The sequence below is a fragment of the Lytechinus variegatus genome, chromosome 2 (assembly GCF_018143015.1).
Source record: "Lytechinus variegatus isolate NC3 chromosome 2, Lvar_3.0, whole genome shotgun sequence".
In the NCBI taxonomy this organism is placed as follows: Eukaryota; Metazoa; Echinodermata; class Echinoidea; order Temnopleuroida; family Toxopneustidae; genus Lytechinus; species Lytechinus variegatus.
The window spans coordinates 37,660,212-37,682,236 of NC_054741.1; the positions used below are offsets into that span (position 1 = coordinate 37,660,212).

At 37.2% G+C, this 22,025-nt stretch overlaps 1 protein-coding gene across 1 annotated transcript in view; it reads right to left on the reverse strand.

The window, feature by feature from the left end:
* LOC121408030 (vacuolar protein sorting-associated protein 35-like) overlaps positions 1 to 20,463 on the reverse strand; it is a 36,091-nt gene extending 15,628 nt beyond the window's left edge. Inside the window, exons 1-11 of the mRNA XM_041599334.1 lie at positions 20,376 to 20,463; positions 16,330 to 16,428; positions 15,601 to 15,697; positions 14,267 to 14,390; positions 13,722 to 13,904; positions 13,010 to 13,232; positions 9,362 to 9,445; positions 8,735 to 8,844; positions 7,738 to 7,834; positions 4,868 to 5,016; positions 1,209 to 1,479 (exon numbers count right to left, since the gene is read on the reverse strand). Coding sequence (XP_041455268.1) covers positions 1,209 to 1,479; positions 4,868 to 5,016; positions 7,738 to 7,834; positions 8,735 to 8,844; positions 9,362 to 9,445; positions 13,010 to 13,232; positions 13,722 to 13,904; positions 14,267 to 14,390; positions 15,601 to 15,697; positions 16,330 to 16,428; positions 20,376 to 20,378 — 1,440 coding nt within the window. The 5' untranslated portion in view covers positions 20,379 to 20,463. The remainder of the gene's footprint in view (positions 1 to 1,208; positions 1,480 to 4,867; positions 5,017 to 7,737; positions 7,835 to 8,734; positions 8,845 to 9,361; positions 9,446 to 13,009; positions 13,233 to 13,721; positions 13,905 to 14,266; positions 14,391 to 15,600; positions 15,698 to 16,329; positions 16,429 to 20,375) is intronic.
* Between the last annotated feature and the right edge of the window lie 1,562 nt (positions 20,464 to 22,025).

Genomic DNA, 22,025 nt, shown 5'->3' on the forward strand with positions numbered 1-22,025 from the left:
TGGTCCAATGCTTTCGAACAATCTCCCATTTCATTTTAAAAATAGTAAGACTGAAAAACAATTCAAACATCTGTATAAAAGACACCTCCTATTTACTTTACCTGATTGATTCAGAATGCACATACCGAATGTTTCCTTTCTATCTTTCTTTTTCCTTTCCCTCCTTTATTTTATATTATACATTGTTGTCATTCGTGTTATTTTATCTTTGTATGTTTACTTGTACTGTAAGGGGTCATTTTTAATAAGCCATTATATGTGATTTTAATAACCCCCACTATACTAGTATTGAGATATATTGAACATTGTATTGATTTTTATATATTGTTGCTTTTTAAAGTGGAAATAAATTGAATTGAATCAAATTTATTTTTGCTGACTATTTGCTCTCAGCCAATCAGAGGCCAAGATTTGCAGAAGCTTATAACATCTGTTGATGAAAATAACTGACAAAAACTCTTCATGAAAATTCCCCCTACAAGATATAGGGTTCATGTTGTGATAGGATCTTTATTTCAAAATAATATGAGGATAAGGATTAGGAATGATGTTAGGGATGGATTTGAGGTCAGGTATTATATGTTTGACAGCACTAAAAAAAATCCATCGGAGCAGAAAGTCCTAACTTTGGGGGAGTGTTTCATCAAAGGACCTGTCGGATGATTTATCTGACAAAACCTGTTTTATCCCACAGCAACCAATTTTAACAGTAATTGTCAGCCAATAAGAATCAAGGACAAACGTCATATCTGACAAAGTGTCTGACAGAAAATGTTGATGAAATGCTCCTCAGCTCTTTTGCACACATTTTAATGACCTGTCATTTAATCTATGATTTAAAATCTTTGATAGAAGGAACTTTGCTTGTGCATGTTTCTGCTTTATTTTTGCATATAAGAACATTAAACATGTTTGCATTTGCTCATGAAGCACATTACATATTTGACCATTGAAAAGGAATCATTAAGAAAAGCAAACAGTTGAGATGATACAATTTTTCTGGTGCAGGATTTTAAACATCCATCATTCATGTGTTCTGTTATCTAACCACCTGGTTAACAGATGCAGATTAGCACATTAAAATTATTAGCAGTTTGGAGCATGGGATCAACGGAGAGCAGCTTGACCCAGCTCCTTCCTTAATACACCTCCCTGATAACAGTAATTGTCACCACTATCCCTTCCACACTGCACACTATAGCACTCACCTCGTCAGGCTGATCTGGCTGATCCTTCACCAAGGGCGCCACCAATGTCAAGATCTGGTCAACCTGCTCTTGGCTGGGCACAGGAAGGTTGTTATCAATGGCATTGTTGATGATGTACGCACTGATTGTCTTACGGCCCTCGTAGTCCAGGTACTCCACCACGCGCACATAGTGTTGTAACTTGAGCAGGGTCAGGATGTTGTTGTAGGAATCCACAGGTATCTTCAGCAGTCTCTGCAGCTCCTTGGCAACGGCACTGTTGTATTTCAGACTGCATCGGGTGAGAAGAAATTGAAAAACATTTTCTAACAAGGCAAAATTGATTTTGTGTCTCGCCCACTTATGAAAATAACCAGAAATATTGTAATTTGCGAGGGCACGGAAGAGAATATCGGAACTTCATTGTGAAATGACTGGGATGGAATAACACTTGTCATAAGAGCCTTGCACATAAACTTTAATGTTGACCTGAAAATGACCTTTGACCTTACCATGTGACCTCCGACTGCAGCATAACATGCAGGTCGCCTAAGTAAATCTACCATCCAAATTTTGTTGAAAAGTAACTTACGGTTGCGGAGTTAGGTGTCATAAGAGAGTCTTGCATGTAAACTTTAACGTTGACCTGAAAATGACCTTTGACCTAACCATGTGACCTCCGACTGCAGCATAACATGCAGGTCCCCCAAGTCCATCTACCATCCAAGTTTGGTTGAAAAGCGACTTACGGTTGTGGAGTTATGTGTCATTACAGGTTTGTGACAGACGGACGCCGGACGACATTTGGATCCCTAAGTCTCGCCTTCACCTCTGGTGGGTGAGACAATAAATCAGCTCGTAATGATTACATGTATGTGGAGGAAAAGTAGGGGAAACCTATGGCCCGTTACTTGAAGTCTGGTTTAACTTTGGCAACGGTCTCGCTCTGTGCAAAAGTTCTCGGAAGCCAAAAACCTTGAAAATGTTGCTATCACTTATGTTTCTTACGTTTACTTGTGCTTTTTCCTTATAATCCAATGGTGGATGAAACTATTTTAGTTACCACCTGAAACATTAGTAGATAAATTGAACCTCTACTCTAAGAGATCTGTGTCACATTTGGCAATCCATATTGTAACCACAACTTGAGACCAGATTTTGAATTAAATATGACTTCAGAATTTTGGCCTGCAAATTATGCGAGAAATAATAAAAAGCATAGTGATCGATTGTGGGGCTGATTTTTGTGACTGATCATACATGATAAAAGGAATATATTAAAGAACAAGTGGAATGCCTCTGGCCATCTCACCTGCATCACGCGGTTCAATATAGCAGCAGTGCTGACTTTGAATACTACTCTAACTCGCACAAGATGTTCAGTGATACATGGTTACTCTTATGTCCAAGTTTAATGAACTAGACCACTTTTTATGAACTAGACCAATAAACTTACAGAGATATGATGGTTATTCAACAAACAAGTGGAATGCCTCTGGCCGTCTCACCTGCATCACGCGGTTGAATATAGCAGCATTGCTGACTCTGAATACTACTCTAACTCGCACAAGATATTCAGTGATACATGGTTACTTTTATGTCCACTTTTTATGAACTAGACCAATAAACTTACAGAGATATGATGGTTATTCAACAAAAAACCCCAACATGGCCAAAGTTCATTGACCTTACATGACCTTTGACCTTGATCATGTGACCTGAAACTCGAACAGGATGTTCAGTGATACTTGATTACTCTTATGTACAAGTTTCATGAATCAGATCTATAAACTTTCAAAGTTATGATGGTAATTCAACAGATACACCCAATTCGGCCAAAGTTCATTGACCTTTGACCTTGGCCATGTGACCTGAAACGCGCACAGGATGTTCAGTGATACTTGATTACTCTAATGTCCAAGTTTAATGAACTAGACCAATAAACTTTCAAAGTTATGATGGTAATTCAACAGATACCCCCGATTCGGCCAAAGTTCATTGACCCTAAATGACCTTTGACCTTAATCATGAGACCTCAAACTTGCACAAAATTTTCAGTGATGCTTGATTACTATTATGTCCAAGTTTCATGAATCAGATCCATAAACTTTCAAAGTTATGAGGGGAAATCAACAGATATCCCCAATTTGGCCAAAGTTCATTGACCCTAAATGACCTTTGACCTTGGTCATGTGACATGAACCTCATGTAGGATGTTCAGTGATACTTGATTAACCTTATGTCCAAGTTTCATGAACTAGGTCCATATATTTTCTAAGTTATGATGACATTTCAAAAACTTAACCTCGGGTTAAGATTTCGATGTTGATTCCTCCAACATGGTCTAAGTTTATTGACCCTAAATGACCTTTGACCTTGGTCATGTGACATGAAACTCTAATAGGATGTTCAGTAATACTTGATTAACCTTATGGCCAAGTTTTATTAACCAGGTCCATATACTTTCTAAGTTATGACGTCATTTCAAAACTTTAACCTCAGGTTAAGATTTGATGTTGACGCCGCCGCCGCCGCCGTCGGAAAAGCGGCACCTATAGTCTCACTTTGCTTCGCAGGTGAGACAAAAACCCCAACATGGCCAAAGTTCATTGACCTTACATGACCTTTGACCTTGATCATGTGACCTGAAACTCGCACAGGATGTTCAGTGATACTTGATTACTCTTATGTACAAGTTTCATGAATCAGATCCATAAACATTCAAAGTTATGATGGTAATTCAACAGATACACCCAATTCGGCCAAAGTTCATTGACCTTTGACCTTGGTCATGTGACCTGAAATGAGCACAGGATGTTCAGTGATACTTGATTACTCTAATGTCCAAGTTCAATGAACTAGACCAATAAACTTTCAAAGTTATGATGGTAATTCAACAGATACCCCCGATTCGGCCAAAGTTCATTGACCCTAAATGACCTTTGACCTTAATCATGAGACCTGAAACTTGCACAAAATGTTCAGTGATGCTTGATTACTATAATGTCCAAGTTTCATGAATCAGATCCATAAACTTTCAAAGTTATGATGGGAATTCAACAGATATCCCCAATTCGGCCAAAGTTCATTGACCCTAAATGACCTTTGACCTTGGTCATGTGACGTGAAACTCATGCAGGATGTTCAGTGATACTTGATTAACCTTATGTCCAAGTTTCATGAACTAGGTCCATATATTTTCTAAGTTATGATGACATTTCAAAAACTTAACCTCAGGTTAAGATTTCGATGTTGATTCCTCCAACATGGTCTAAGTTCATTGACCCTAAATGACCTTTGACCTTGGTCATGTGACATGAAACTCTAATAGGATGTTCAGTAATACTTGATTAACCTTATGGCCAAGTTTAATGAACTAGGTCCATATCCTTTCTAAGTTATGACATCATTTCAAAAACTTAACCTCAGGTTAAGATTTGATGTTGACGCCGCCGCCGCCGCCGTCGGAAAAGCGGCGCCTATAGTCTCACTTTGCTTCGCAGGTGAGACAACAAAACTATATACAGATAAAGAAACATTTAAGCTGAAAATACTGAATTAAAATTGGGCATGGATTAAAAGCTCATGAGAGAACTCATTGAGACTTGGTACTACAGATAACGATGGTCGGTTTCTGCATACTAACATTTTTCATTACAGCACTATTTAGTGATACTTACTGTTCTAGCTTGAGCTTTTCAAAGATGGCTGCCGTCGTCTCTAGAACCTTGTCAATGTAATCTACCCTGTCCTGGTAGCACTTGAGAGCCAGGTTTATCAGGGAAACCTGGAGGGCCACAATGTCCTCGGTGGGCATGTCACTACGGGCCTGGAAATACACAATGAGAATGATTTTTATTCATTTATTGTTTCATGTGTGTTCACAACAATCACAGCACATACATGACTATAACAGAGTGATGCATGATTAATGCATTATACAGAAAATATTGCACATAAAGACGTACCATTGCCTATTAATAGAACACAAAAAGATGTTCTGCACCATAAATTTGAAGCAACTTCATTGCAAAACCGTCATAGGGTGTGTAACACCTACCCAAAGGGTAAGTCTATTCCAACAAGAGTTTTCTGTGCGATCCAGCACTTCATAATGTGCGTGTCTATCTGTTAGGCTTACTAAAGTGACATGATTATGATGTCACTTTATGTCTGCCATCAATTATACTCCATTCATAACAGAAACAATAATGACTTCTTTTTAGAACGATATATGAATATCAATTCTGTAAATCCCCTGATTAGTCCTGATGTGTTTCTTATCATTACTGCAACAGAATATTTCAAATTTTATAATCCTCATCATGTTGATTATTTAGCACAAATAACATAAACACTGAAATTTATGAACCATGAAAGTGATTAATATCTATACCAATATTCATAAATGTGAGTCAAATAACAGCCCCAAATTATAAATATTTCATAGAACAATGTATCATGAATTGAGATATGCCACTTAAGGTTTATTTTTAGCCCACACTCTCAGCATGATTTATAATCTACTTTCTAAAAAAGTGCTGGTATAACTCCACAATAAAATAACTCCTTTGTTCACTGAATTTTTTTTATTACTATTGATTGGTTTATTAAAGCGGTACTCAAATAATAAAGTTATTGAATTTAGAGTTTAGCAATATTTTTTTCAAACAGTTATATGCATGTCACCATGAATATTTCATCAGGTGGGCTTATGATGTCACATGATCATCCCTGGTTTTAAGCCGTCTGGATAATGCAAATTCTCTTTTGATTAATATTAATGTTTCCGACTTAGATAGACTACAACGAATTCAGAATCGTGCAGCTCGTATTATTTCAATGGCTAGAAAATATGATCATGTGTCTCCTTTGTTCAAAGAACTTCATTGGTTACCGGTAAGAAAGAGAATTACATATAAGATTGCATTGCTTGTTTACATGTCCATGAATAACCTAACACCACAATACATATCATGTCTGTTTTCTCCAGTTCAACAAAGTCAATATTCATTACGTTCTAGAACAGACCCTTTTCTTTTACAAGTCCCAAGAATGAACTCCAAGAAAGGTCAACAATGGATAGGTTTCACAGGTCCCAGTATTTGGAATAATCTCCCTATCAACATCCGCTCATGTCCTTCACTGCAATTATTCAAAAACAAACTAAAGACCTATTTATTTTCTTTGTATTGTAATATCCATTTGATTAATATTGTTAGCACTTGGAGAGCAGAATTTTAAACATAATTATAATATGATACTGTAAAGCGCTTTGAGCATGTTTACATGGAAAAGCGCTATATAAATATTAAATGTATGTATCCCCACTTTCATTTTTCTTATGTCATTACGTGAAATCATATTTGGAAATAAGGAAATAAATCAATTTTTTATTTATATACTTATCATTATTTAAATGAAAACATTGATTTGTTTCCTTGTTTAAAATATAATCAATATACTTAGGCACTGGCAGATTGTTCTCTAATGCAGTATCCATAAAGGAGAAAGACTTCTTCAGTTTACAATGCACATATCTCTTATTCTCTAAAGAAGACTTGGTCACTTTGACACCTAAAACAAGTGTGGGGACGATCTTGGCTGTTGACTGCAGAATCAAAATGAAAGTTGGCAGCGTATTGCCTGTGATGTAATTTTTAAACCTAAATCAATACTTTTTTTCACTCCGAATAATTGCATGTGCCAAGTCTCACGAGCATAAGGACCTGAGGAATTGGTTTGACAAACAAAGACTTGAAATACACACAGGAATAGACTGCCAATCCACCCACCCATACAGGGATTCCCATATGCCTGTACCCACTTCAAACTTTGTTTGGGGAGGGATACAGAATTATGGCATTTGGCTGTCAAAACAATGCTTTGTGATTACATGAGGGGTGTAGCATACATAAATTATACAATTGATATTTCCAATTGTTTTTTTTTAGTTTTTGTACATGGTGTGCTATAGACTTCGTTAAACTAAATTGGAAAATTAATTGTATATTTTCATGTTACAAGGTCCACCTGGGTGTAGAATACAGAGATTAAATCAATATGTGGGGCGTCGTGGTCCAGTGATTAAGACTCTCGTCTTACAATCTAAGGGATGCGGGTTCAACTCCTACCCATTGCGCGTTTTCATTCAGCAAGAAATTTGCCCACATGGTACCAGCAGGAAGCAATTCCCCTAAAAGCTACGAGCACCGGAATAGGTAGACTAGCTTAGCTGGGGTATTAAAGAAGCACCTTGAGCACCACATGCACCATACAAATCCTATATTCTTTATTATTATTCATCATTTACAATTCATTTCAGTTTTTGACCAAGGTGTGCCGAAGGCTCTGTGATTTTAAATTGTAGGCCTACAACTGATTGCATATTATTCATATGTCATCAAGGACCCAGGCTTTATTGCGCAGAGAACAATATATGGTAGCATTTTATGAAAAAAAAGTAATTTTCATGGTCTATTTGATACAAGGCACTGAAATTCTAGCATCTGATTGGCTCAGAGCAAAATATTGAGGGGGTGTAACTTACCTCGATGATTCCAGCAATCTGAAGCGAGAATATGTCAAATAGTTTGAGATCAGATGGGATACCTGCAGTGTCGTCGCGACAGGCAAACAATGCTAACCTGAAAAGAGGACACAAGAACATATGGTGCATATCATAGTATGATCAAATAATATCTCTAAGGGCTTTCAAAGTACTTGAATACCATTATCTTGGCATTTCACCATGGAAGCCATTCATAACCTACATGGATTTCAAGGAATTAATTCCTGTCAAGTATCCATTCACCTCACTTGGGGTGATGAAGGCAGCACAATGTGGATGATGTCCTGCTCAAGGAAACTATGCCATGGCTGTGATTTGAACCCAGCACCCTCTGTTTCAAAGTCCAGAAATTAATCCACTGGACCATAAAACTCCACCAAAAGGTGACAGAAGGAAGATTTACTTCAGTGCATGCAAACACAGACACACCAGTGCCATTCTTGTTCTCCGCAACTTGCAGCCAAAGGATTTAATTATTATAATTTCATATAAGATAAAATGCAAAACAAAAGGTGGGGAGAAAACATATTCATTAATCGTACATTGCATAAACCAGGATGTCATGCATGGACCTCTCCAAAAAATAATAAATGAATAAAATACCATAACTTCAATAATTTTCATCCACTTATAATTAATTTAAATCAACTAGAAGATTCACATCGATTTCTGGCTTGAGTACCCATTTAAATGTGTTTAAAATCAAAATGATTTGCAAATTGTAACTCAAGATTTAGTCATAAACCCATTAATTTTGGCAGAATCTACATAAATCAAATCTCTTGGGACAAGAGATATACGTTAGACTTACATGAAGATGTACATGACACATTCTTTAAATTCTGGTATGAAAAATGCTTCTGTAAGTTAAATACTTTCCCATTAAAAAGTTGGATTATGCATGCAGGCTTTACTTTTCTGTACTCTAAGAGAAAATATCACCAAAATAATCCCTTTTTCCAAATAGGAAGTGTACCTGTCGATCATGGCGATGATGATATTCTTGACATTGACAGCAGTATTAAGATCAGCGCATGCCTTCAGGAACATACTCAGCGTTTGGAGGTGAAATTCATCTGGGAATACCTACAAATGGGATAAAAAAATGTACTTATTCCAGATACTTCAATTGTGTCTGCACACATGCTTTGATTAATCTATGAAAAATCTAAAATAAAATAAATTGACAGTTTAAAGGATGAGTACTGTGACAATGATTTTGTTGGAGGTTACCCCCCCAAAAAAAAAAAAGAAAGACAAGAGAAGGATCTTTCTGATTCTTAAATTCATAAATTATTCATCTATTCATAAATTTGTATTGCACAGCTGTAATATGAAATATAATCACCTGTACTGGATAAGAGTTCTTGATACTTATTTCTATGAAGCAGTTTTCCCCCTATCTAAACAGATATATTTCAACATATAATTTTCAATATGTGTCCCGGCTAGGGTTTTGAGATGGGGATGGTTTATCAAATACCACGGATCCGCATCACTATCTCATAAAATATGTAATTAAAATCACCTTGTTTGGGCATTATCATAGTTACCTGCACTTCTTATTAATTCCCTTTAAGGTGTGTACTATTTGTCTACTAACCTGTATAATGCATTCCATGAGATATTCCTGTGCAATGGTATCCCTACAGCTAACCACCTGCTCTATCACTTCAGGCAAGATGTCCTGGATCAAATAAACAGATATCAAAGGTGCGATTTCCACAGCAGCAGGGTTCCCACAGAATTTTGAGAACAGAACTCCATGACTTTTCCATGACTAAATTGCTGCTTTCCATGACTTGCTTTCTGGCACCGTTTTCAAAATCAGACACATTATGATGGCCTCCATAACCTCCCCTCACAGCCATCCATTCCACCCACTACCTTACTCATGACATGTACATAGATGTATTACCATTGGTATATGGTCTGTTTCTGACCAGGGTACAGTACCATTTTTCGTTTCACCAACATCAAAATTCAACATTGTCTTGAACACAAACTCATGTAATTTCTTGAACTGACTGATTTCCATGAACTATTTCCAAATTTTCAGAGCATAGTATTCAGATCTTGTCACAAAAGTGAACGATACAATACATGTAGATGTAAATGTCAAATTTTTCTGGCACATTGAAATTAGGATCCTGAATTCACCTTTACTACAAAACTTCCACATGAAAGTCATGGAATTCTGTTTTCAAATTTCTGGGGGAACCCTTAATTATATGAAGATGAAACACTTTACATATGTCACACATGAGCAAATTATTACAAAGGAGTGACATTTAGGTTTTACAATAATGTGACATGAAAAAAAAGGGCTAACAAAGGCATCCTCATCCTAAAATTCTCAACATAGTGCTGCATTTCACTCTACATTACAAAAAAAATGAGGCCATTTGTGATACAACTTGAGGACACCAGCTAAATTAACTAGTGTATATCTCTATATACTCCAGATATCTTGAAAATTGGACATTTGATGCCTATTTTGGTATTTCATTAAACTTCATATTCAAGTAACTTTTCCAGAGAGGACACGTTATTTGATGCTAAAATAGCAAATTGAAACATCTTGTGTAACTAAGAGATTCAGAACCTTTTGAATGTATTGTGTTCTGATAGCCATGCTGGTAGTGCTTGATCAGTTGCGACTTGATATGTCAACTAATTGCCATGAATGTTGAGTAAAATTGTACAAAACTTGAAATTCAAATTCTCTAAAAACAACTAAGAATGCAAAACTGGTTACAAAATGGGACATATCAAAAATACATTGACTGATTTGCATCTTATATCATTGCAATTATGCAAATAAGATGAAATTTTCTGGAGTCTGGATGTCCCAATTTAATGTCAGGAGCAATCAAATTATTCATGGCCACGAGTATTTTGAGTGAGGAATGTGGGTTGTGGCTGTGTTATACATGTATTCACAAAAACCTTTTTTTCATTAAATGTTATTTCCCTAACACTAAGTCATCTTGGATTTTTTAACATACAGACAACTGACTCATCTTGTAACTAACACCTTGTGTATTACTTGACCCTTTAAACCATGGTTTAGACACCAAACTCATATTCCCCCAGTGCTGTTGTCGATAGGCCTCATATCGACATTGATGTCGACATACGAAGGATTTTCAATGTTTCCGACATGTCGACATGCACGCACCCACATCGACATGCAAACATAAAATAAAAAGGGGTCTAGCCTAAAGTCACGAGTATAAAGCTTAGCTGAAAAGTTGGAAGCTTTTATCCACAGTAAGTGGCGCGATTAAAAGGTTTATTCAGCGGCACATTAAATGAAAAAAGAATACCTGCGAGCTGCGCGGCAGGCGGCAGCAGAAATACGTCAGTGCCTGAGTGTGGGCCGGCCTGCCCGATCGAGCTGCCCCTCGACGATCGCTCTAGATCTAGCTAGCGTAGCGTAGTTAGCATTCACTGTACCCATCCATTTGTACCCATCGCTATTAACCGTGCTTGATAATGCGTTGCTCATGCTCCTCAATGCATTACTTTTCACATAAACGTTTTTGTCAAAGTTGTGACCGCCGCAATTGAGCGCTTATTTCAAATCACGAAGTCACAGAAAACTTCCCTTCCTTCGTTTGGAGATCGTTGCACGGATCGCCGCGGAAGTGATACTGAAATTATCGGTCGATTTTCATTATTTTTTACTGTCAATTTGAGGAGCTTGCGTTTGCAGCACATGTGTACCAGCGTATAATACGCAATGATCACTATTGTAATTGGTGATTCTCAAATTGGCTCCGAGTGTTATTGCACAATGCTTTCGAGACCGGATCGTGGTACAAAACTTGATTCTCCAGAAAAAGATGTGGATTAAATCGGTGATTTCGAAAGTGAATTCACTCTAGCTTAGTGAAAATATGTTTTCCCGAATTGAGCCTGTATTATATAGATCTAGTGTGGGGATATCATTCGTGTCAAGGTGAATACGTTTGATTGAGAGTGTTATGTTGAATGTTCCACGATCGAATGATTTTTTTTGTTACAGGGAGCCTAGGCCCTAGGCTAAATTACGGTCCCTTTTTCATGTCGACATTGTCGATGTCGGGATTAATTTTTAATCGACATGTCGACATGGATTTTTGTTCCCGACAACAGCACTATATTCCCCAGACAGATATTGAACAAACTAGGTCCTTTTATAAAAAAAAAAGTAACATCAGATGTTTTGTACTCCATTTTCGGAAGCCATCTTTGTGTCGTTGTAGCTTGTCCTTATATATAATTTGACCCTTGAAACTATTAGACACCAAAATCATATATCACCGGTGGATATAATTAAGTATGAGAGAAGTTTGCGAGACACGACAAAACGGAACGCTGCCATAGCCATGAGGTAAATGCAATTCCATGACTTTTCCATGACTTTTTACAAATATTCCAAATTCCCTGACTTTTCCCTGACTTTCCAGGACCACAAATTTTTCCAGGATTTTCCAGGTTTTTCCATGACTGTGGGAACCCTGACTGCAGGTACAATCCTACATTGTCTTGTCATCCACTATGGAGAATTTCGTAAATACTTTATAGTGGTATTTAACATTCAGGGTTCATAACAATCTTCTTGGACCTCTCGACATCGACAGTGTTCAGAAACAGAAAGAGAGAAATTTCTCCACTTAGAATAATTCCTAGATTGTCTTGTTACAAGATATAGTGAATTTCATTTGACCCAACTTGTGATCTCAATGCCTTTGTTTTATCGCATAACCATTTAGTATATTACCAGTTTATCTAATAAGATACATTTAGTGTTTTTTCGATCTTGTAGGGCTCATAACAATCTTCTTGTACCTCTCAACATTGCTGGTCTTTAGCTATTAAAGCTAGCCAATAATCTAGGTGTACGGTGCAGCACCATCTTTGATGTTACGTTTAACGCATTAAGACACCTCGGATGCAAGAGTGGGTGCGAGGCACCTACTGCCTATTCACTAAACCTTAGGTTACAAATATCGGTCAAATATCTTTTTTGCATCAAATCACAGTCCATAAAGAGAAAACAACTAAAGCAGGAGAGAGTATAGGCAGTACAGCTCCACACTCCACAGCAACTTTTCATACTCTTGCTGCGTCCAACACATCGCTTACGATTAGCATAACAGTAAAGATATAGTGGAATCCTCCTCCTATACTATAGGCTGCAGCTAAGTCAGATCAGATCGATCCAAACCAGGACCACAATCCAAAGAAAGGGATCATAACTCACCTTCTTATACCTCTCCACATCAACAGTCTCCAGCTGACTGAGGCGGACCAAGTTAGTCCCCACCAGGATCCGGAGCTCGTTACGCTCTTTTTCCCTCTTCTCCCAATCCCTAGAGTGACCCTGATGCTGCATGCGCACCCAAAGCTTGTTCATCTCGGCAAAGTTCAATAAGATGAAATCAATGGAGTCTTCAATGTTCCCTCCAGCAGTCTCAGGATTATCACTACAAAAAAAAAGAAAATCAGACATGTTCTCTTTGCATTAGGTTAATAGAGAAATAGAACTGACTGGTAATAGGAAAAGTTCTCTATCCATCTCAGTCACTCAGAAAACACATTCATTTTACCATATCATCAACAGGCCTCACTTGAAGAGTGGCATCATGAAGTGCACCTTTCATGGTTGCTAAAAAATCATCAATAACTAAATTTTACTGGAAGAGATGTCAAAGTCAATACAAAATTTTGCTTTGCAACAGATCTGTATGAATTTTGGAAGACATTCAATAATTTCAAAACATATTATTATTAGTATTTGCTATTATCACAACATTCAAGTTTAAAAGTAAACAATTCTGTTTTCACACATTTGCACACTGCGACCCAAGCTATTGAAATCCTTGCACATGGTTGGCTAAAAGCTAGTGAAAGTCACTATTTGTTTCATGAAAACAATCATCTCCTGATCATAAATCAAAGATTGGCTGGCCTACCTTTCATCTTTTTCAGTGTCTGGCAGGTAGTTCCTGGTGCACTGCAGGAGATAGTTCCTCAAGAAGAGTCCTCTGAGTGGGTGTTGAACACCCCTGCACATCTCTACCAAGTCCTTCATGATGTCCTTCCTAGAGCTCTGGTGCGCCTTGATGTAGACGATACCTACTGTGATCAGCAGATACCTGGAGGAAGCACAGCAATTGCATTAGTTTCAAGGCCCCAGTTATGTGCAATATGGAAAATGGAATGAGTTTCATGGAATTGATTCAGGAAGAACACAGAATTCCTGGAACTGGACCCGTTGTTAAAACTATTTTCAGATTGAATCAGTGCTTAACAATAACATGAAAATAGATTATTTCTTTTGGCACATGATACCTTACCACTGCTAATACATCAGGTCCTAAAAATCAAAACAATGAATTCACAGTCCTGACAGAAAACTTATTACCAGTCAGCACAGATAAAGCTGCCAATCATTATGCATCATAGCCTTACAATCAATAAACATTCTATTTTTAGACAGCAAATGCACAATACTTACAGTCGAGGGACAATGTTGCCTGCATACTGGACCAGTTCGTAGAGGTCAGCAATCTTGTGACCTTTCTGGTACTCATCAAGGAGGTACTGTTCTAGATGACGTAATTCATCACACACACTCATATCTATAAAATCATGGTTGTTAAGGCAGTAATATATTACCTGATTGAGGTACATGTATATAAACGTGTATTTTGTCTGTCTGATTGATTAACTCAACACAAATTACATCACAATGGTCCAGCCAGGGTTCAGCTGAATGACTAGGGACCATAATATCCACACCCCTACTTCACTAATTTGTCATTCTTCTATTGCGCCTTCGTAGTAAAAAAATTATAGGCCTGTTCTCTCCGTATTCCCATTTCATCAAACTGAAGAGCAAGACTTGTGTATGCGTGAAGTGTATCTGCGTGCCATGCATGATGCATGTCTGTGCTGTTTACACTTTAATGTACAATTACTTAGTCAGGATTATTACTTTATCCAGTTCACAAAAAATCTGAATTCTCAACTACCAACAGGCAAACGGACATCAATTGCTACAAATAAAAGCTTATATTACACATCATACAGCTGCAGGCCTATAGGTAATAATAATATTGACTGGCTTAATTTTCGGAAGATACCACATTCTATTTTCCTCAGGAGGCCCATATTGCCCTTGTCAAGACTCCATTAATGCGAGACTACTTCGGGAAATATATAGGGTATCTCCCTCAAAGCCAGTCAATGGTCTTAAGAATAGTTATCATACAAAAAACATGAATACTTTGCAATTTTGAACTACTGGTTACACGTATATGGCAGGAGCTAAATGTATCGATCAACTTGCATGTCTAAACTTTTATATAGCTATCCTGGAAATGGGAAGGAATTAGGAATCAGTAGAGTATGGGATCAACACTAACTTCAAATGTCTCATTTCAAGAAAAAAACATTTCTTGTAATTTCTTTCTTATTCTAGGTACAGTACATTTAATAGATGGCTTCTAGATAAAAATAGTACACTATAGTATGCATTAATAATTCATAACATGGCTATCACGGTTGAGCTCTTTGTGTTGCCGCCCCCTCCCAAAAAAAAGCACACAATTATTTTCATTTTTCCCACCTCAACTTCTCTTTAAACAGTACAATTACTGTACATGAACACTTTATGTCAAATAAAATATAAAATTAATAATATGAAGTCAAATATCAAATCAAACATGTAATGTTGAATTAAATATCAAATTTATCAATCAAATATCTATTTCATCAAAACAATAACAGTACAAATTCTTATTTAGTGTTAATTCAACACAAAGACTTTGCAGGTGGTAGGTAGGATACATAGTTCGTAGTAACCCTTGGGTGAGAGGAGAGACGTACGTAGCTCTCCAAGCATGTTGGATGCATTCTTCAAACCGTCCATCAACTTTCCTTTATCCTGAAGAGCGAATAGAGACAGAGAAAAAACAAAGATGAATCTTAGTTCTAGGGTCGTTTCATAAAGCTGTTGGTAAGTTAAGAGCGATTTTAAGAACGACTGGTGAACCCTTCTTATGCGCTAAACCATCGCCAATTCTATATACTATTTACCACAAGAAAGGATCACCAGTTGTTCTTAAAGTTGTTCTCAACTTACAAACAGCTTTATGAAACACCCACCTGGAGAACCTAGAGCATATCATAAAGAGATTTGTCAGAAATTTTCACACAGATGTTGTAAGCTACTGCAAATCTTTGCAGCATCTAATTAGCTGAGCGCACTTTTCAATGCACTGTCTTATATAAGTGACTGTTAAAGATTATTTATAATTTTACTTCATTTGATTTCAATTAGTCCAATGACAAATTACAAGGTGCTTGATTTGCTCATACAATAATATGTTAACTATCTCATACAATTTTTTTTTTTTTTTTTTCACTGTCCCATTTTCACCAGGTTTTCTTAAAAATTGTATCATATCGATCAGGGCAACAATCTGCTTCAATGTGATGATAATGAAATAAATATGCATAATCCACAAAAAATATATTTGCTTTAATCATCATTGACTGCATGACTGTACTACTTACAAGAGATCTCTTCATCTGGAAGGCTTGAACCTTGACAACCTGCTGGGCTTCCTCCAGCAGCTTCTCCTGATCCTCAGAACCTACAGCTTGAGTTGGAGGCTAGACATTAAAGGAAACATGTGGAACATCAATGTTCTAATAATTTCTATGAAAATTATATCAATGAACTGTCTTTTGATGACATTTTTCATTTTCCTTCCAAGAATTTAGTTTGTTGTAGCCCATCGAGAACACTGCCGTCAGGTACCGGTGCTGTCTACAGTTACAGTAGATTGCCCAGGTTATTCTCCAAAAGCACCAGACACCTGGGGAGTGTTTCATGAAAGGACTTGTCAGACGATTTATCTGACAGTTACCATACTAGTAAGAGTGCTTCCCAGCCAATCAATATCAAGAAAAGGTGTACGATCTGACAACTTGTCGGACCAAAATGTTGATAAAACGCTCCCGTTTGTATCAGTTGCACGTCCCCCCAAAAATAACTGCATGTTTACAAGGCCTGTTGCAGAATGAGTAGTGTCAAAACGCAACTAAACAATTCGAGCACATAACTAGCTACAAGAAGCCCAATGCATATCTGTGGCTAAGAATCAAGTTGCTTTTTATTTTTAGAGTTGCGTTTGATCACAACTCTCAATATGGTTTGCAATGGCACATAATTTCAAGATGATAAAATTAATGCCATGATTCTTCATTGAATGCCAGAGTGACCTGCTGAAATTCGACATGTATTAAAGCTTTTCTAGGGACAGTGATTTTCCGTTTCAAAAAATGGCCTTTTCCGTTTCAGAAAATCTCAAATTCCGTTTCAGCATGTCAGAAAACGGAAATTCTGTTTCCCCATAGACTATGTACACACGGAAAGAGACATTTCCCTTTACACATTAATAGCAAAATCACAGCATGTACACTCGCACTGGCCAAAATTTGTATCTGCTTATGTACCAACAACACAATAGAATCCGTTCTAATCTGATCTATGCGCGTGAATTTACTAATTTTCTAAAGACATTTAGCATGCATACATCCTCACCTTTCACATTATTAGCATTATTTTACGGTAAAATCAAATTTCATCGATAATTTTGGGGTTTTTTGGACATTGTTATCATCAGTCAACGACTTTCGCCAATCCGTCGTGTTGTTACATCTTCAAACGTAGAAGGCAGCAACACACGACCGTGCAGACGGTGCAGTAGAGCGATATGAAGTGATGTGAAGCTCAACCCGGGTACGGGCGCGGGGTACTATCGAGTGTGCTGATGTCAAGAGCAGTCACGATGTGTGAATTGTCATGATTTGTAGCAAAGTGAGATCGTGTTTTCTGGGGTTTTGTGGCCATTTAGTATTCTCATTTTGTTGTTATTTTGGAGTAATTTCTGTTGCTATTCTGTGTATTTTGAGGGAAAATACGTTTTCCGTTTGAAATGCCACTTTCCGTTTGAAATGCCACTTTCCGTTTCAAAAGGCCTTTTCCGTGAATTCCGTCCGTTTTCCGCTATCGCGAAAAATCACTGTCCCTACTCTTCTGCAATATTTTTTGTTACATGTATGTCTTTTTACAAAATGAAATTTGCATCAATAGTGAGTTGAATATATTCTTAACATTCATTCTCAATTTCTCATGTCATTCTGATCCGCTGTCATGTCACAAGTTACTACTAAATAAGTGTTGGCTGGACGTATGGCAAGAGTTAATGTAATTTGTTTGATGGCTAAAATGCTTGTTTTCAACATTTGTTTTTCCTTCTTTCATCTAAAACAGACTATAATTTCTTGTATTGTTTTTCACATGAGTGTACAGTTTCTCCTATTGATTAATGTTCTAGGGGCAGCACCCCCCCCCCCCCCCCCCCCCAAAGATGCTGCACCATACAGATCAGAAATATGCATTAGGCCTTTGCAATATCTTTCTAAAGGAAATTTGAATTGCAAAATGATGAAAAATGGTCAAAAACAAATTTTTCGAGGTCTCAATTTTCTATATAAAAAATAAAACTGATAAAGATAAAATTTTCCCAACTGAAACACGCGTTCATGATACGTAGGTGTCATTTTCAAATGACCAAACAGGGGGTGTTAATTCATCCAGACAAAAAGTTTATTGTAAAGATAGCAGAAAAAATAATAAGTAAATTAGTGAAAGTTTGAGGAAAATCCATCATTGAAGTTTTAAAAATTTATTGGAATTTGTATAATTTTTTTTGTAAAGTCGCTGATTAAAAAATAAATCAATGAAATGTCCGTCACCACCCAAAGCAATTGCTTGCATGGTTCATGCTTTAATCTCACCTCAGTGGCTGCCAAAATGAGTCTCAAAAGAAACAATTTTTATCGTGAATTTACCTGATTTAATGGTTCAGCAAATCTCGGCAGATTATCTCAATTTGTTGTCTTGAATACTTGATGACAGATCTGGCCCAGCTGGGTCACCAAAGGTATTATGCAATGTACCTTATGACCAACAAGGTATCGCTTGCTTTGGCTGTGAGCTGAGCTTCACTTTGCTTTTCAGAGAGTGATTTTATGTCATAAATCATGTTGATATCACATCAAAACTCTTTACAAATATGTTAAGAATCTTCAACAATTTTAAGACTATAATTCATACCCTGGTTTATACCTCCGGGACGCATCACATTCCAAGTGATCTGATATGTTTGTGACTCCTGGTCTATTTTATTTTCCTTTTGTTCTTCGCCAACGTTACCCGACGCACACATCTGTAACGTTGGCGAAGAATAGGAAATTTTTCTCATTTTTTTTAATGAATTCTTGTTCAAAAATAACAACGAGCTTAGAAATGTTGGAAATGTTTTATCCAATACATGATTGAGGGCTAGATCATTTAGAAAGTAGAAATCTCGGGGGTTAAAGTTTCAGGTTTTGGCGTCCTCTGTGTAGGTGAATGAGAAGGAAGACCTGGCTTCATTGAGAGTAAGCCTAGGCCTACATCAGTAAATGATTTTTACTCTCAAGAAGCCGCCTGGCTAGGTACTACCACACTGTATTGCTTCCTAGTATTAGTAGTAATTAAACTAGTATCGGATTTGGATTTGGAAAAAAATCACTGGTTAGTGAAGTTTCAATTTCAGTACCGGTACAATATTTAGGAAATATCAGGTGCTAATGCAGTTTCGCACCGGCCGGTTACCAGCATACCTCATCACCAATATTTGTTCGCAAATGTCATGACAAGTCTCTCAGTCACATTTCGATGTCAATATATCCACCACTTTTCAAAATATCGTGATCGGGAATAGCTGTATTTCGGCTTCGATCTCAACGTCGTTGATCGTCTGATCGACACGGCGTAGACATCGCTTCGCGGATTACTTGGATTCACCGTGCACCGTAATGTTGATATGAACTGAAGTTAGCAACCAAATCATGCGAACATAGATTCGCATGCAGCATGCTGGCAGTTCGTTCGCCACATTTTCGCATGATTTGGTTGCTAACTTCAGTTCATATCAACATTACGGTGCACGGTGAATCCAAGCGATCCACGAAGCGATGTCTACGCCGTGTCGATCAACGACGTTGAGATCGAAGCCGAAATACAGCCATTCCCGATCACAAAGTGGTGGATATATTGACTGAGTGAGAGACTTGTCATGACATTTTGGGAACAAGTATTGGTGATTAGGTGTGCTGGTAATCGGCCGGTGCGAAACTGCAATAGCGCCAAATATCGACATAGAGAACAAAATAGAAGATGATTGCAACCAATGAATTCATATTTTTTAGCATATTCCAAAGATAAAAAAGAAGGCTTCAAGTGTATAAAGTGTCCGGACACCCGACCCCCATATACATGTAACGAACCATCGCTTGCCATGTCACCGGCCACTGCCGCTACATACACGGCACTGCACTGTCCGCTGTATTGCTCGCTGTGCATGCATGGCATGAACAAAAAACCCGGCCCCGCCTTAAAATTACAGCCCGGGATACATATTTCATAAATAGATACTTTAGTAGTATTAATTGTTCAAGATCTTCTCAACCTATTCAAAATACACATAATCCCAAATAAGTCTTACCATCTTGTTGATTGCGGGGAAAAATCTCCGATCTCTTTACCAGTCACAATACCAAACGAGGGTCATGCGCACGTACCGTGCGTAGGCGCAGGCTATAGCTAACTTAACTGTGTATATGATATTCATGCAAAATAAGAAGGGGCGGGTTCATGGGCCGATGGTTTCTTTTACAATATTTTCTCAGTTCATTAAGGCCACCTTACGACTGTTCGCGAAGAAGAAGAAGATCCGATTTTGGAACAAATCCGAACAAATCGCATTTTGCTCATTTTATGATGTGAATGAATTAAGTTAAGATTAATTGAAAGAATACTAATATAACCATTTTGAAAGATTGCAAGTCTTTACTTTGGAGTAAAGGCCAAATTACTTTCAAATCGTAGAGAATCGTACGACTGCTATGACGTCATTACGACTAGATATTAAATTTGCTTTTATTCTAAGAAGGATGATAGCATAGTCACATATTTGAACAGATAGAGGTATTCGTTCGATGATTTCGAACACGATAAGACATTCCAAGTCTCAATATTAGCGTCGAATTTTAATACGTTTTATTCCAAAATTGAGTCGCAGACCAATCGTAAGGTGTGGCTGCCTTTATAGGATTTTGTCTATATATAGCAGAGGAAAGTTTTGATCCGCTGAACATATTCTCCAATGAAAACTGAAATAAAATATTATAATAAGATCGACGTTTAAATCGGGACAACATAAGATATATATACTCGAGTATCAAATCATCCATGCATTCAAAAATAGTACTTTTGTAGCCGTCGAATCCCTTTCAGCCCGGTTCATTATTTTTAAACATAAAAATTGAACTAAGTTCAAAAAATTTATCATCGTTGTTATTTCTCGGTTATGCTTTTTTTTCTTGTAATGTACACTTCAAAACAGCACGATACAGGCAAACATAAATTGACAAAGTCAAATATACTCTCACAATAAGACAATCCCCAACAATCAAGTCCTTTAAGAAGTCCCTTAAAACTCTTTTGCTCTAGGCAACATGTCTTCATGTCATTCTGATTTTTGTTTGCATGAATTATGTTAACTGATATTGTGAGCGCTTTGGGCCATTTGGGAAAAGCGCGTTATAAATATTGAGTATTATTATTATCATTATATACCCGGTTAAATTTGAAGAATGATCAGGAACTTAATTATGGGTTATGATATAAAAATGACATTTGAACTGCCAAATCCTAGAACAATTTCAGGATTTGAATGTAAATTATTTGATAAAAGAAAGAAACTTAAAGGATTTAAATACAATCCGATTGTTTCGATCTGGATTTGTCTTTAAAAATGGCATTGAAATTTCAGTTTTAACGTCCTCATGCATGCAGCCCAGTGGCTACGGTATAGCAGAGGTGTTGATTATAAGGGATGCTCCAGGCTGAAGATATTTATATTTCAATAAACAGAGTAAAATTCACAGAGCAAATGCTGAAGCAAAAGCTTTGGCAACTCTTTTATTTAAATATTGTAAAGAAATGGATGAAGAGAACAATATGGTAGGCCTAGCTTAAATTGAGGTTTCCCAGAGCTATCTACCCTTTGCAAAATTGGTGATGCCGAAAAAAATTGTATCTGCCGGGAATCGAACCCGGGCCCCCAGCTTTGAACGCCGGTTCCTTAGCCACT